The sequence below is a fragment of the Suricata suricatta genome, chromosome 5 (genome assembly GCF_006229205.1).
Source record: "Suricata suricatta isolate VVHF042 chromosome 5, meerkat_22Aug2017_6uvM2_HiC, whole genome shotgun sequence".
Classification (NCBI taxonomy): domain Eukaryota; kingdom Metazoa; phylum Chordata; class Mammalia; order Carnivora; family Herpestidae; genus Suricata; species Suricata suricatta.
Window position 1 is genome coordinate 71,431,372 of NC_043704.1, and position 12,569 is coordinate 71,443,940.

The window sequence follows — 12,569 nt, forward strand, 5'->3', positions numbered from 1 at the left end:
AAGGGGGATGATAGTCACGGAGGAGGGCACTTATGGAGAAGAGCACTGGGTGTTATATGGTAATCAACTTGGCAATAAACTATTAAAAAAAATAAAATAACAAAAAAACCCACAAAGACCAACCAATAATAAACAAACGAACAAACAAATAAATAAAATAAAAGGTTAAGAACTACTGTTTTAAATATAATTGATATAGAGAGGTGTCTGGGTGGCTCAGTCAGGTAAGCATCCAACTTTTGGTTTCAGCTCAGGTCATGATCTCACAGTTCTTTAGGTTCAAGCCCTGCATCAGGATTTGTACCAATGGTGCTGAGCCTGTTTGGGATTCTCCCTCTCTGTCCCTCCCCATTTGTGCATGGTCTCTCTCTCTCAAAATAAATAAATAAGCTTTTAAAATATAAAATAAATTAATATAATTGCTATAAATATTGTACTATGTAAGTTACATATTTTATTTATTTATTTAGCTGTATGTCTTATATCAATGTGTTGATACAAAGCTATAAAGGCAGAAGATACCTCTGTTTTATTCTCTTTGTAAATGCTTAGCATAGTATTATCGGCTAAGAGGCATTCACTGAATTTTGGAGGTGGTAATTACAGCAGATTAGAAAGAAGCAACTTTAGCTCAGATGAAGTGGGAGGCAAACATGTGTCCCATAAGGCCAGGGACCTCTGGGATGGTTGGAACTCACATTGATAAAGCTGACATTGAGCTCCTTTGCAGTGTAGCCCCTCTGCAGGTTCCGTCTGGCATACACATCATAGTCCCGGACAATTCGGGTGATGATGTCTGATGTGGAGATACCTTCTGTCCTCTGTGTTGGAGCAAACATGCCTAATCCAAGAACACATACAAACCCTGTGATACTCTGGTCAACCCAGGTGGTAAGACTAGATGGAAACTGGGAGCAACACTGTTTTCTTCAAAAAGGTGAATCTGCTATTACTAAGTGAAGTCTGGAGATACTGACAGATAGGAGAAGGATTGATTTAAAGGCTAGGGGTCAGGAAAGCAGGAGCTATATGGCCCTAATATTAAGAAAAATGAGGGGTGGGCACCTGGGTGGCTCAGTCAGTTAAGCATCTGACTTCGGCTCAGGTCATGATCTCACAGTTCATGAGTTTGAGTCCTGCATTGGGTGAGTACGAGCCCTGCTTGGGGTGAGCCCCACTTCTCTCTCTGTCTCTTGCTCACTTGTGCCCCCTTTCTCTCTCTTTCTCAAAAAAAAAATATATATAATATACGTAAGACTGAGAATTGATGGGTGTCAGAGCTATGCTCACCTTAACCTGTTATCTGAAGTGTGACCTGAAAGTAGACATTGAATTTCTAAGTGTATACATTTTCCTCTGCAAAGCAGATGTTGCTGAATCTCTGTCATTGCTCCTGAGATTCCATAAAGTGAGGATATACATCAGCTTACTCACCTGCTTCCTTGATGTGCTTATAAACATCATCACTCCCAGCAGAAGAATAAGGAATATCATCATGTGCTACAAAATCAATCTGAAATAAGGAAACATCATTTAAAACCCAAGATAACTGCCATCAGAAAGAACCAGTAAACACTTTCCCAATAAATACTCTCCCAGATCCAGATAAAGGACAAGGAGAAGCCAGGCCTCAAATGGACTTATTTTTCTTTATCTCTTTGCTTTGCTTCATACATTCCATGATTCATTCACAAGCCACCCAAACTAATTATTTATCAATCATAAATATGCAGTTGGCCAGTTTCTGTCTTTGGTACTTCTCCTGATATACTGTAAGTGCTATCCTCACACTGCATATCGGTCGCCATACTATAGTAAATAGGACCTGAGGATTTGCTGCTGTTTTAGCCAGTGAGTGGAGCCAAGGAAAGAGGAAAGGAAATCTCCCCTTCCTCCTGGGTCTATAAGGGTTGGTCAAAGAAGGGTTTCTAAAAATATGCAAAAGAGGTCACTTCATTGTTAGCTCAGTCCATGAGATGAACAGGAATATAAAAATAGCAACCAAGAGCCCTTTTACTAGAACAGATACCTCTATACTCCTGAGGAATGTAAAACTCAAAGCCATAAAAGACCTTTTGATCCTGGGCTCTATCATTTTACTACTGTCAATACCTCTTGCAACAGTGAGAAGAGATCAATGGCACTGGGATCAATAGTCTTTCAGAGAGACATGTTAACCTTAGTAATTCCTGAGCAGGCCATATGCCCTGGACTAGTGTAATTGCTAATACAACCATACCAAATTCCAGAAGTCACTGTGGTGTGAACCATGCCCAGGACTGTGTCAGACACTCTCAGCTAACATCTTGATTACTTATGAACAATTTGTCAGGGGATCGACAGGCAGCAAAGTGAAAATAATAATGGTGGGCAAGTAAGACTGTTGGTTGAGTATACACTGCTAACAAGGAGAAAAGGGAAGTTAAAAGTTCCTCTAACCTCTTCTGTGTGGGCCTGCCTGGCTGTGTTGCTGAGAAAATCTTGTTCATCACCTTTGCTACCATCAGCTGCCAAGTATTGATATAGAAAAGCTAGAGAACTAGAAAAGGTCTGTCACAATCCTAAATAATTTTAACAAATATCCTTTAGCTTCAGGTCTACCCAAGTACTATACTGGTTTTGAAACACCGGACTACTTTTGTTCTTTCTGCCCCATTGAAAATTCACCTTTGACATTCACACACTCTTGCTGAGACAATATGCTTGCTGATTCCTCAAACTTGAGGGCCTCTAACCTGATCTGATAGCCCCTTCTCATGTTTTATACTCACCTTTTATAGGAAACCTGTGTCTTTAATGTGTGGAATTAAAAGAAGGTGAGGGGTTTTATAATACTAACTCAATGAGTAAAAGTGAGAAACCTCCCTGGTTCCTGATCCCACACAACTTCTCCCCCAAAATCAAAGCCCTGAAACTCAATTTAGGTCAGTACAAAAGAAGTGTATGTTTATCTGTCTTATTTCCTGGAATTCCTGAGAGCATGGTTGAAGCTCTGTATATTCTAAAGGACTGGTATATTAGGAGGATGGACACATCCACAGTGCAGGGGGATAAAAATCACTTAACTGAAGAGTTCAAATTCTAGCCCTGCTACTGTGTCTCCTGGGCCAGGTTATTAGGTCTTTCTGGCTCTGTTCTCAGATACAAAGTAGAAAGCATAACTACCCAGTAAGATTGTGGGGAGCAGATGAAATACAATGGATGTAAAAGTGCTTTAAATCACTATCATCTCTTCTATGTGAAACTTACACATCACGTAGAAGGCTAGTGGAAAACTAGCCCAAGTCCAGAAGTCTTGAGAGTTGAGGGAATTCCAGAAGGGGAATAGGGACATGTTCTCAGTTTCTTACCCGGTGTTCTGCGAGGAACTCTGGCGTCAGGGTCCAGGGGGCATTCCTCACCACCTCGTCCACATAGCGGCAGTGCTGCACCGCATCATAGCGCTCATTCTCATTCATCACTGTGAAGCCTTTGAAGTTGTGCGTAAGCTCATCACTGCAAACTGAGTTCACCACATCGTAAAGTTCTAAGTCAAAGTCCCCTTTGCTTAACCATTCCTCAGCCACCAACCTCTCCCACTTCCTAGGACTGTGACCGATCTCCCCACAGGAGAAATATTTTCTGGATATAGCTCATTCTGGGTAGCAATGCTTTTCCTAATCCAAGATATACCTTCAGGAGCAATACTCACTACATAGTATGTTTGCACCTTAGAGAAGAAAGGATACAATAAGGGAGTAAGATTTTTGGCTTTGAAATGAATCTGCTGTGAATTTCTATAGCAATTAAGTTTTTAAAAATGTTTCATTGGGGCACCTGAGTGGCTCAGTCGGTTAAGTGTCTGACTCTTGATTTTGGCTCAGGTCATGATCTTGTGGTCTGTGGGTTTGAGCCCATGTCGAGTTCTCTGCTGATAGCTCAGAGCCTGGAGCCTGCTTTGGATTCTGTGTCTCCCTCTCTCTCTGCCCCTTCCTCGCTTGCACCCTCTCTCTGTCAAAAATGAATAAACATTAACCTTTTTAAATGTTTTCTTATTGCATTTTTGTAAGACTATACTGGATCACATAACATTTGCTTAACAGACTTTGGTACTTCAGTTGATTCAAAATGACAAATTGAAATCTAGATTAAATGCTGTTCTTAATTGGGCAATAGGGGTCACTGTTGCTCCCAAAACTGCAGAAACTCAAACAAAAACCGTGAGAGAAAAACTAGATATTTCTGGGATGCCTAGCTAGCTCTACTGGAAGATGCGACTCTTGATCTCAGGGTTCTGCGTGTGAACCCCATGTTGGGTACAGAGATTACTTAATAAAACTTAAAACAAAACAAAACTGGACATCTCAGGTCAGAGCTTGTAGCTTCTTTCGCCAGGTCTGTATACTTCGTGTACTTCATACACCTCATGTGCTAGAGAGGCTGTTCTATATCCCTCATTTAAAAATCAAAACAGGGGCGCCTGGGTGGCTCAGTCGGTTAAGCCTCCGGCTTCGGCTCAGGTCAGATCTCACGTTGGTGGGTTCGAGCCCCGCATCAGGCTCTGTGCTGACAGCTAGGTCAGAGCCTGGAGCCTGCTTCCGGTTCTATGTCTCCTTCTCTCTCTGCCCCTCCCCCTCTCATGCTCTGTCTCTCTCTGTATCAAAATAAATAAATAAAACATTAAAAAAAAAATCACAACAAGAGTCAGTACTCAGGTTATGAAAGGAGAAAAAAAGCTACTATAGTTTTTTCTGGAAAGCACCTAAAGTCATCATGTATTTTCTTACCTCCCACAATAAGGTATGTATTAGGGAAAAGGTTTTTTGCTTGCATCAGAGCCCGGGCATGACCACAGTGAAATAAGTCAAATATTCCATCTGCATAAACTCTCACAGGCCGGTCGCCTAAATCCAAAGGAAAGAATTTATCAAAAACACATTCATTCAATACCTCATATTTGACAAGTGGAAATGGCACTGTGTTCCATCCTTGCACGCCCCTCTCTTAAGATGTTTTCTGGATATTCATCCTAACTTAGGGGTAGATTAGGGTTGTGAGGAATAACATCACAGAATTCCTTGGCTACAAAGACCCTTTTTACATCACATCCATTGACTCTGTTTATAGCCTGATTTCACCAAACTGCTCATGTAACTGGATATAATGACTGCTTTTTCTTAAAGTTATCTTAGAAGTGAATGGGAAGAGTTACATAACATGTGTGTCCTAAACTTTAAAATACTCACCTTCAGCTTATGTTTAAATTTCAGTCATGTTTAAATAGAGTATAGTTAAGCTATCCTCTGGCTGCTTCCTCTCATTTTCAGGCTGCCTTGATTATTAATAACTAAGCTTTATTATGAAAACAAACTTCCCTCCAATTGCCTAGCGAGTAAGGAGTGACCAGAGAGGTGAGACTGAGAAAAAGGGAAGGTAAGTGCCAGTTATCAATTTATTACTTTTCAGTCTCAGATTCACCTTCAAGACCTGCTCTGTGATAACAGGATTCCTTTAAGTATTTCTCCTTGATAATGAACATGATGTTACACCTTCTCAGTAGAGGGTGATATACTAAGTATTTGAAAGTCAAATATATCAGGGAAATACAAATCAAAACCACACTGAGATACCACCTCACACCGGTCAGAGTGGCTAACATGAACAAATCAAGAGACTATAGATGCTGGTGAGGATGTGGAGCGACAGGCACCCTCCTACACTGTTGGTGGGAATGTAAACTGGTGCAGCCGCTCTGGAAAACAGTGTGGAGGTTCCTCAAAAAACTATCCATAGAACTCCCTTATGACCCAGCAATAGCCCTGCTAGGGATTTACCCAAGAGAGACAGAAATGCTGATGCATAGGAGCACATGTACCCCAGTGTTCATAGCAGCAATGTCAACAATAGCCAAAACATGGAAAAAGCCTAAATGTCCATCACCTGACGAGTGGATCAAGAAGATGTGGTTTATATATACAATGGAATACTGCATGGCAATGAGAAAGAATGGAATCTAGCCATTTGTAGCAACATGGATGGACCTTGAGGGTGTCATGCTAAGTGAAATAAGTGAGGTAGAGAAGGACAGATACCATATATTTTCACTCATAGGTCTAACAGGAGAAACTTAACAGAGGACCATGGGGAGGGTAAGGGGGGGAAAAAGTGTTAGGGAAAGGGAGGGAGGCAAACCATGAGAGACTCCTGAATAGTGAAAACAAACTGAGGGCTGAAGGGGGAGAGGGGAAGGGAAAGGGGGGTGATGGACATGGAGGACGGCACTTGTGGGGAAGAGCACTGGGTGTTATATGGAAACCAACTTGACAATAAACTATAAATTTTTTAAAGTAAAATATAAATATTATAGGACTTTATATTAGAGCTTTTCCTCTTCTCTCCATTAGTAAAAATGATAGAGAACAGATTGTCAATTTATTTTCAGTGGTAGTGGACTATGAAAGAAAGCCAGGGAATGATCTCATAGAGTACAAAACTAAATCAAAAGCCAAATAAATACAATGGGAACGGAATTGACATAATGGTTCATCATCTTCCAAATAATAAACCTATAAGTCCTAGTAACGTATTCCTATATGTAAATAAAAGAAGAGTTATTTCACTATAGTAGCAGAAAATAACAGTAGGAGCAGCTACATCATCTGGAAAAGAAGGGCCAAAGCCTCATCAAAAATACCACACTGAAGGTGGGCAAAAGTTACAAGTCCCTCGTCTTGAGAACAAATCAAGGGGGAGAAAACTGGTTCTCAGGAGGTTTATGGCATTTTCTTCCCAGATAGTTTTATCCATAAATAGACTTTTTAAAGTTTATTTATTTTGAAAGAGAGAATGCACACAATTGGGGGAGGGTCAGAGGGAGAAGGAAAGAGAGAGTCCCACACAGGCCCAACACTCAGCTGGAGCCCGACACAGGGCTCAATCTCATGACAGTGAGATCATGACCTGAGCTGAAACCAAGAGCTGGCTGCTCAACTCACTTAGTCACCCAGCTGGCTTTAAACTTTAAACAAGTAGCTTTTAAACTGAGAAATCATAGCGGGTGCCTGGGTGGTTCAGTCGGTTAAGCATCAGATTTAGCTCAGGCCATAATCTCACAGTTTGTGTGTTTGAGCCCCAAGTCGGGCACTGCACTGACAGCTTGGAGCCTGGAGCCTGCTTTGGATTCTGTGTTTCTACAAATCCTCTCTCTCTCTCTCGCTGCCCCTTCCCCACTTGCTTACTCTCTTTCTCTCTCTCTTTAAACTGAGAAATCATACACTGGTGATAGAAATATAAATTGGTAATTAGAAAATATCTTTCAAAAGACACATAAATGCTTTTACCCTTTACCCCAGATATTCCAATTCTAGGAATTTATTTCATAGATATATTTGTAAATATGCATGGTATTCACTGCAGCATAGTTTGTAGTAGCAAAAGTTTGGAAACAACTTAAATTTCAATGGAAGGCTAAATATACTATGATACACCTACTAAGGGAGGGTTACTGGGTGGCTGTGAGATAGTGATAAAAGGAAGACTTTTCACTCTATGCCCTTATTGTATTTTATAAATCTCAGGCCATGAGAATGTACTGGTATCATATACAGAAAATAACATTTTTAAATAAAAAAGATACAGCAGTACAATGAAAAACAACATAATGGATTTAAGAATCAAAAAGCTTACAGCTCAAACTTAACAACAGTCTCCTTACTCTATAATCTTAACCTCTTTAAGACTCAGTTTCCTCATCTATAAAACAAAGCAAAACACAACAAAACCTGAGGAGCATAATCTTTCTTCTACATCCTAGAAATCTATCTTCCCTAAACAAGTCCAGAGTGGCTATGATCTCACATTTTTTGATCCTAAAAGACAAAGGATACAACACAAAAATTAAGAATAGTTTGCTGTTGTTCTTTGACATGAGCATACAGCAAGGGCAGAGTGAGATGAGCGGGATTTAGCTCCATAAACACATTTCCAGGATGGGGAAGTAGTACAGAATGCTGCTGATCAGCAGACTGTTTGTCAGGGTCAATCGTCCCATTTCAGGCCACGACACCACCAAACCCTTTCTCAGACCAACTCCAAATGTGCTTCTTGCCCTCTTCAGTGTTTCCTCAGCCATCCAGCCTCTCAATTCCCTATGACTCACCCCCAAGTCTTTGGCAAATCTGGGTGGGTATACTAACCACAGGGCCAGAAGGGCCACTGTTAATGAGAAAATCTGGGGACTAAATATGAGTATCCATTCTTTTCCCAAGTGGTTATTGGCCAGAATAGCCAAACCCTTTGATTTACATCTGTTGTTTCGGCATGTTAATAAGAGCAACCCCCTTTCACTTTCAAAATGAGCATATTAATAAGAACTGCTTCCTTTTACTTTCAGAATGAGCATATTGATAAGAACAGCCCCCCTTCACTTTCAAAATGGTCCTGGTTTTTAATATAAGTTATATAGTCTTTGCACTAAGTAAGTATATGTTCTGCTTAGGCAGAACAAGCTTGGCTTTCAATTTATTGTCTTTTAATATATTCTCTCAAATACCTACCACCAAAACATTTCGTCTCTAACAGATTCCATTGCCCTTCAGACTTTGCCTTTTCCTTTCTCCTAGAAAATACATTGCTGATTTTTTTTCATCTTCCAAAAGACATTATCTTATCTCTCAATCCATATTTGCTTTTTCCTCTGGGTAGTGAGTTTTCTCCTAGATTATTACCAACTCCTTTTGTACTCCCTTAACCTTCCTAATGAAAGCACGGTGGAGGAGGAAGGATACCCCGGGCTTACTCCTTGACCAATACTAGCATGAATAGTTGCTTGGTTATTTAATATAAAACTGAACAGGCAGAATGAGATAACAGAAATACTGGAGATCAAACCAGACGAGGAAACTTTCTAAGCAAATGTGTGACTATTGGTTCCACCTAAAAAGCATCAGTTTGCAGATGGCCTTCTATTATTTATAACTAATGTCTACAAAGAGTAGCACCACTCCAGGGTAAAAAGAACACGAAGATGAAAAAACTTAGGTTTTAGTTTCAATTCTATTACTAATTATTTGTTTTACTACAGGGGAGGCTTTCACTTCTTAGTTTTTATGGACTTTTATTTCTTCGTGTATATAATGAAATGCTAAAGTAGATAATTTCAAAAAGGACTTACTTATAAAATTCTATTGCTTGTAAAATTGTTAAGGATTAGTACTTGTTAATTATAACAATACGTGTTACGAACCACAAGTGATTTGTGGATAGATTAACAACAAGCTGGGTAACAGAGCTAATGTGATCAGCTCTGAGTGAGGTACCGCATTCTGAAGCTGTGTTCAAGAGCACATGAGAAGTTCTTGCCTTCCAAACGCTCTACTGTCACATCTGACAATGATCCTTGAACTGTCTGATGGCCTTTTGAACTCTGACCTGTCACCACTACACCTTCTTACATATACCCTATTTTTCCTTGTCCCATCAACCTGCTTATTACTCAAGAGGAGCTAAGTCTAAAATACCACATCATAAATCAGAAGGGTTGTGATCAACATGAGACATTATCTAAACACTTCTGCAAAAAAAAAAAAAAAAAAAAAAGCATTCTCTGGAGTTTTGAGGACTCAAAAACTATGCTTCATATAACCATGATTTACCTAAGGAGAACTGGGATCCCTGGCCTGAAACTGTCCCCCATCCACATCTATTTGTATTTCACTGCTCCTCCATTACAACAGAGAACAAGTATAGTAACACTATTAAGAAGTAACCACAAACATCTTCTATGTACTGGAAATGTATATGTTTGTGGTTATAACTGCCTCTTATTCCCTAGTGCTTACCTGGGTTTGAGTCTAGGCCTACATTTATAGAGTAGCCAGAGCACTTACCTTAGTAATGGAAAGAACCAAAAAAGGATTGAGAAGGAGAACTGGAGAATGTACAGATAAGTAAGGACAGCTGCCTATAAAACTTTGTATTCCTAACAAACACTCAAGGAAGTTTCTCTTTATAATAATCCCTAAAACTGGGGCACCTGCATGGCTCAGTTGGTTAAGCATCTGACTTCGGCTCAGGTCATGATCTCACAGTTCCTGAATTCGAGTCCCACATTGGGTGAGATCAAGCCCCATTTCGGGTGAGCACGAGCCCCGTTTCAAGTGAGACCCGCTTCTCACTCTATCTCTCTCCCTCTCACTCACTCGCTCTGCCTCTCATGGGGTTCTCTCTCTCTGCCCCTTGCTCACTTGCAGTCTCTCTCTCTCTCCAAAATAAATAAATGAAATAACTTAAATTAAAAAAATAAACCACTTGTCCAAAACAGGAAGAGTAATAGAACAAAACAAAACAAAACAGGAAGAGTATCTAGAACACATATTAATAGCTTATATAGTCAAAAACTGCTACTTAGTGATGTAAACTAAGCATACAAATAAAGACTATAGGGTTTAAAAATAATAAAGTGAGTTTTTAAAAAAAACCTCAAAAATTATAAGATAAAGTTAAGTGATAAGCATCTCTCCACGTAGGATATTTTATCCTCTATCATTCAGCAGCATCTAGCGAGGGGATTAACTCATAGAAAGGGAGATGTAGGGGACAATTCTGAAGGCTATTAAAAACATGACAGCCTGGGGTGCCTGGGTGGCTTTGTGGGTTGAGCGTCCAACTTCGGCCCAGGTCATGATCTCACAGTTCGTGGGTTTGAGCCCCACATCAGGCTCTGTGCTGACAGCTAGTTCAGAGCCTGGAGCCTGCTTCGGATTCTGTGTGTCCCTCTTTCTCTGCCCCTCCCCTGCTCATGATCTGTCTCTCTGCCTCTCAAAAATAAATAAATGTTAAAAAAAATTTTTTTTTAAAGTGACAGCCTGACATAGTATTCAGACCTTTGTAAAAATAGACGAGGTTATAATCCAGCTAATATCCTATTGTCTCTGTTCCACTATACAACATAGCTCTGACAACAGCCCAAGAAGCAAGTGTGTACCACTGTGTCTCACAGCTGTAACAAAATCCTAGGAAAGAGGCTTAAAATAATAAGAAAAAATAAAATTTTATGGGCTACAGTTATTCTGCCAAATAGAACAGCTGGGAAATAGGTGGAAACCCTCTCCCAACTACCCTTTATAGGTAAACTGAGGAAAGAATATAGAAAGTAGGTGTATATTTGATAAATACAACTGAATGCTAAAAACAAGAGTAAAACAACAAAATAATTAGGCCTCTACTTACAAGGAGTTCCTCTGCTGGCTTCTTCCATAGTTACCCTGACATAGGGCTTACTAAAGTCTACTTCAATTTCGTCAGAAAAAGGAGCTGGCTGCTGTAACCCCTGAAGACATGGAAAGTGAAGGAAAACAAAGTTAAATTCAATGGTATAGACTGAAATACTCAAAAAATGGCAACTTTAAAGAATAATCAGTTATTCAATATGCTGGTGATTAAATTCCTCCTAAAACCTCATAACATACAAAAGAAAATAAGGCATTCCAAAATGACAGGTGAAAATTGTAACCTTTTACCAAATAGGTAAATCAGTAAATCATGATATGAAAGATAACCATCCTGCTGGTGATTTCAGGATAATATTGAGCGAGGTGGCTGGGAAACTAAGCATAGTCCCAACTAACTGGGTCCAGAATGACGGCTCCTCCATCACACAGCAGAACACCCAAGTCTGTTCTATGTGATGAAATTGCCAAGCTTCTAATGTGCATTTTTATACCACTTCAGCTAAGGGACTGGGAAGGCAAGCAGCTCCTGTGTGCTTCATTAAGTATGATTATCTCTGCATAATGCTTTACACTGTAAATATGTTCTTTTTAAAAAAATTTTTAGGGGCGCCTGGGTGGCTCAGTCGGTTAAGCATCCGGCTTCGGCTCAGGTCAGATCTCACGTTCATGGGTTCAAGCCCTGCGTCGGGCTCTGTGCTGACAGCTAGCTCAGAGCCTGGAGCCTGCTTCCGTGTCTCCTTTTCTCTCTGCCCCTCCCCCTCTCATGGTCTGTCTCTCTCTGTATCAAAAATAAATAAAACATTAAAAAATTAAAAAAATAAAAAATAAAAAAAATTTTAATGTTTATTAATGTTTGAGAGAGAGAGAGACAGTGCATGAGTAGGAGGCAGAGAAAGGAGAGAGACACAGAATCTGAAGTGGGCTCCAAGCTCTGAGTTATCAACACAGAGCCAGACGCAGGGCTCAGACCCATGGACCTCAAGATCATGGCCTGAACCCAAGTTGGACGCTTAACCAACTGTGCCACCCAGGCGCCCCGACTTTAAATATGTTCTAATGCTCATAACAGCCCCATGAGGCAAGTAGTACAACAGTCAGTATCCTCGATTTAAAGATGAGGAAAACAAAGTTCAAAGAAGTCATATGAATTATATGCAATTACTCAGAGGAAAAGTTGAAATAAGAATTTAGGAATGCTCCTTCCTCTTCAGAGGAAAGCCGTACTTAAGAGTTTTTGTTAAATTTATTAAGTATTTTATTCTATTTGATGCTATTATGAAGGGAATTGTTTTTCTTCACTTAATTTTTAGATTGTTCCTTGCTGGTATATAAAAATGCAAGTTGTATTTTTGTTTTCAT

General features: G+C 39.9%; 1 protein-coding gene across 3 annotated transcripts in view; it reads right to left on the bottom strand.

The window, feature by feature from the left end:
- Positions 1–12,569, bottom strand: part of PCYT1A (phosphate cytidylyltransferase 1, choline, alpha) — a 51,090-nt gene that overhangs the window by 7,272 nt on the left and 31,249 nt on the right. For all 3 annotated transcript variants that reach the window (XM_029939528.1, XM_029939527.1, XM_029939529.1), the window contains 5 exons: positions 11,209–11,308; positions 4,767–4,883; positions 3,351–3,502; positions 1,435–1,513; positions 699–841 (listed from right to left, as the gene is read on the bottom strand). In XM_029939528.1, coding sequence (XP_029795388.1) covers positions 699–841; positions 1,435–1,513; positions 3,351–3,502; positions 4,767–4,883; positions 11,209–11,308 — 591 coding nt within the window. The remainder of the gene's footprint in view (positions 1–698; positions 842–1,434; positions 1,514–3,350; positions 3,503–4,766; positions 4,884–11,208; positions 11,309–12,569) is intronic.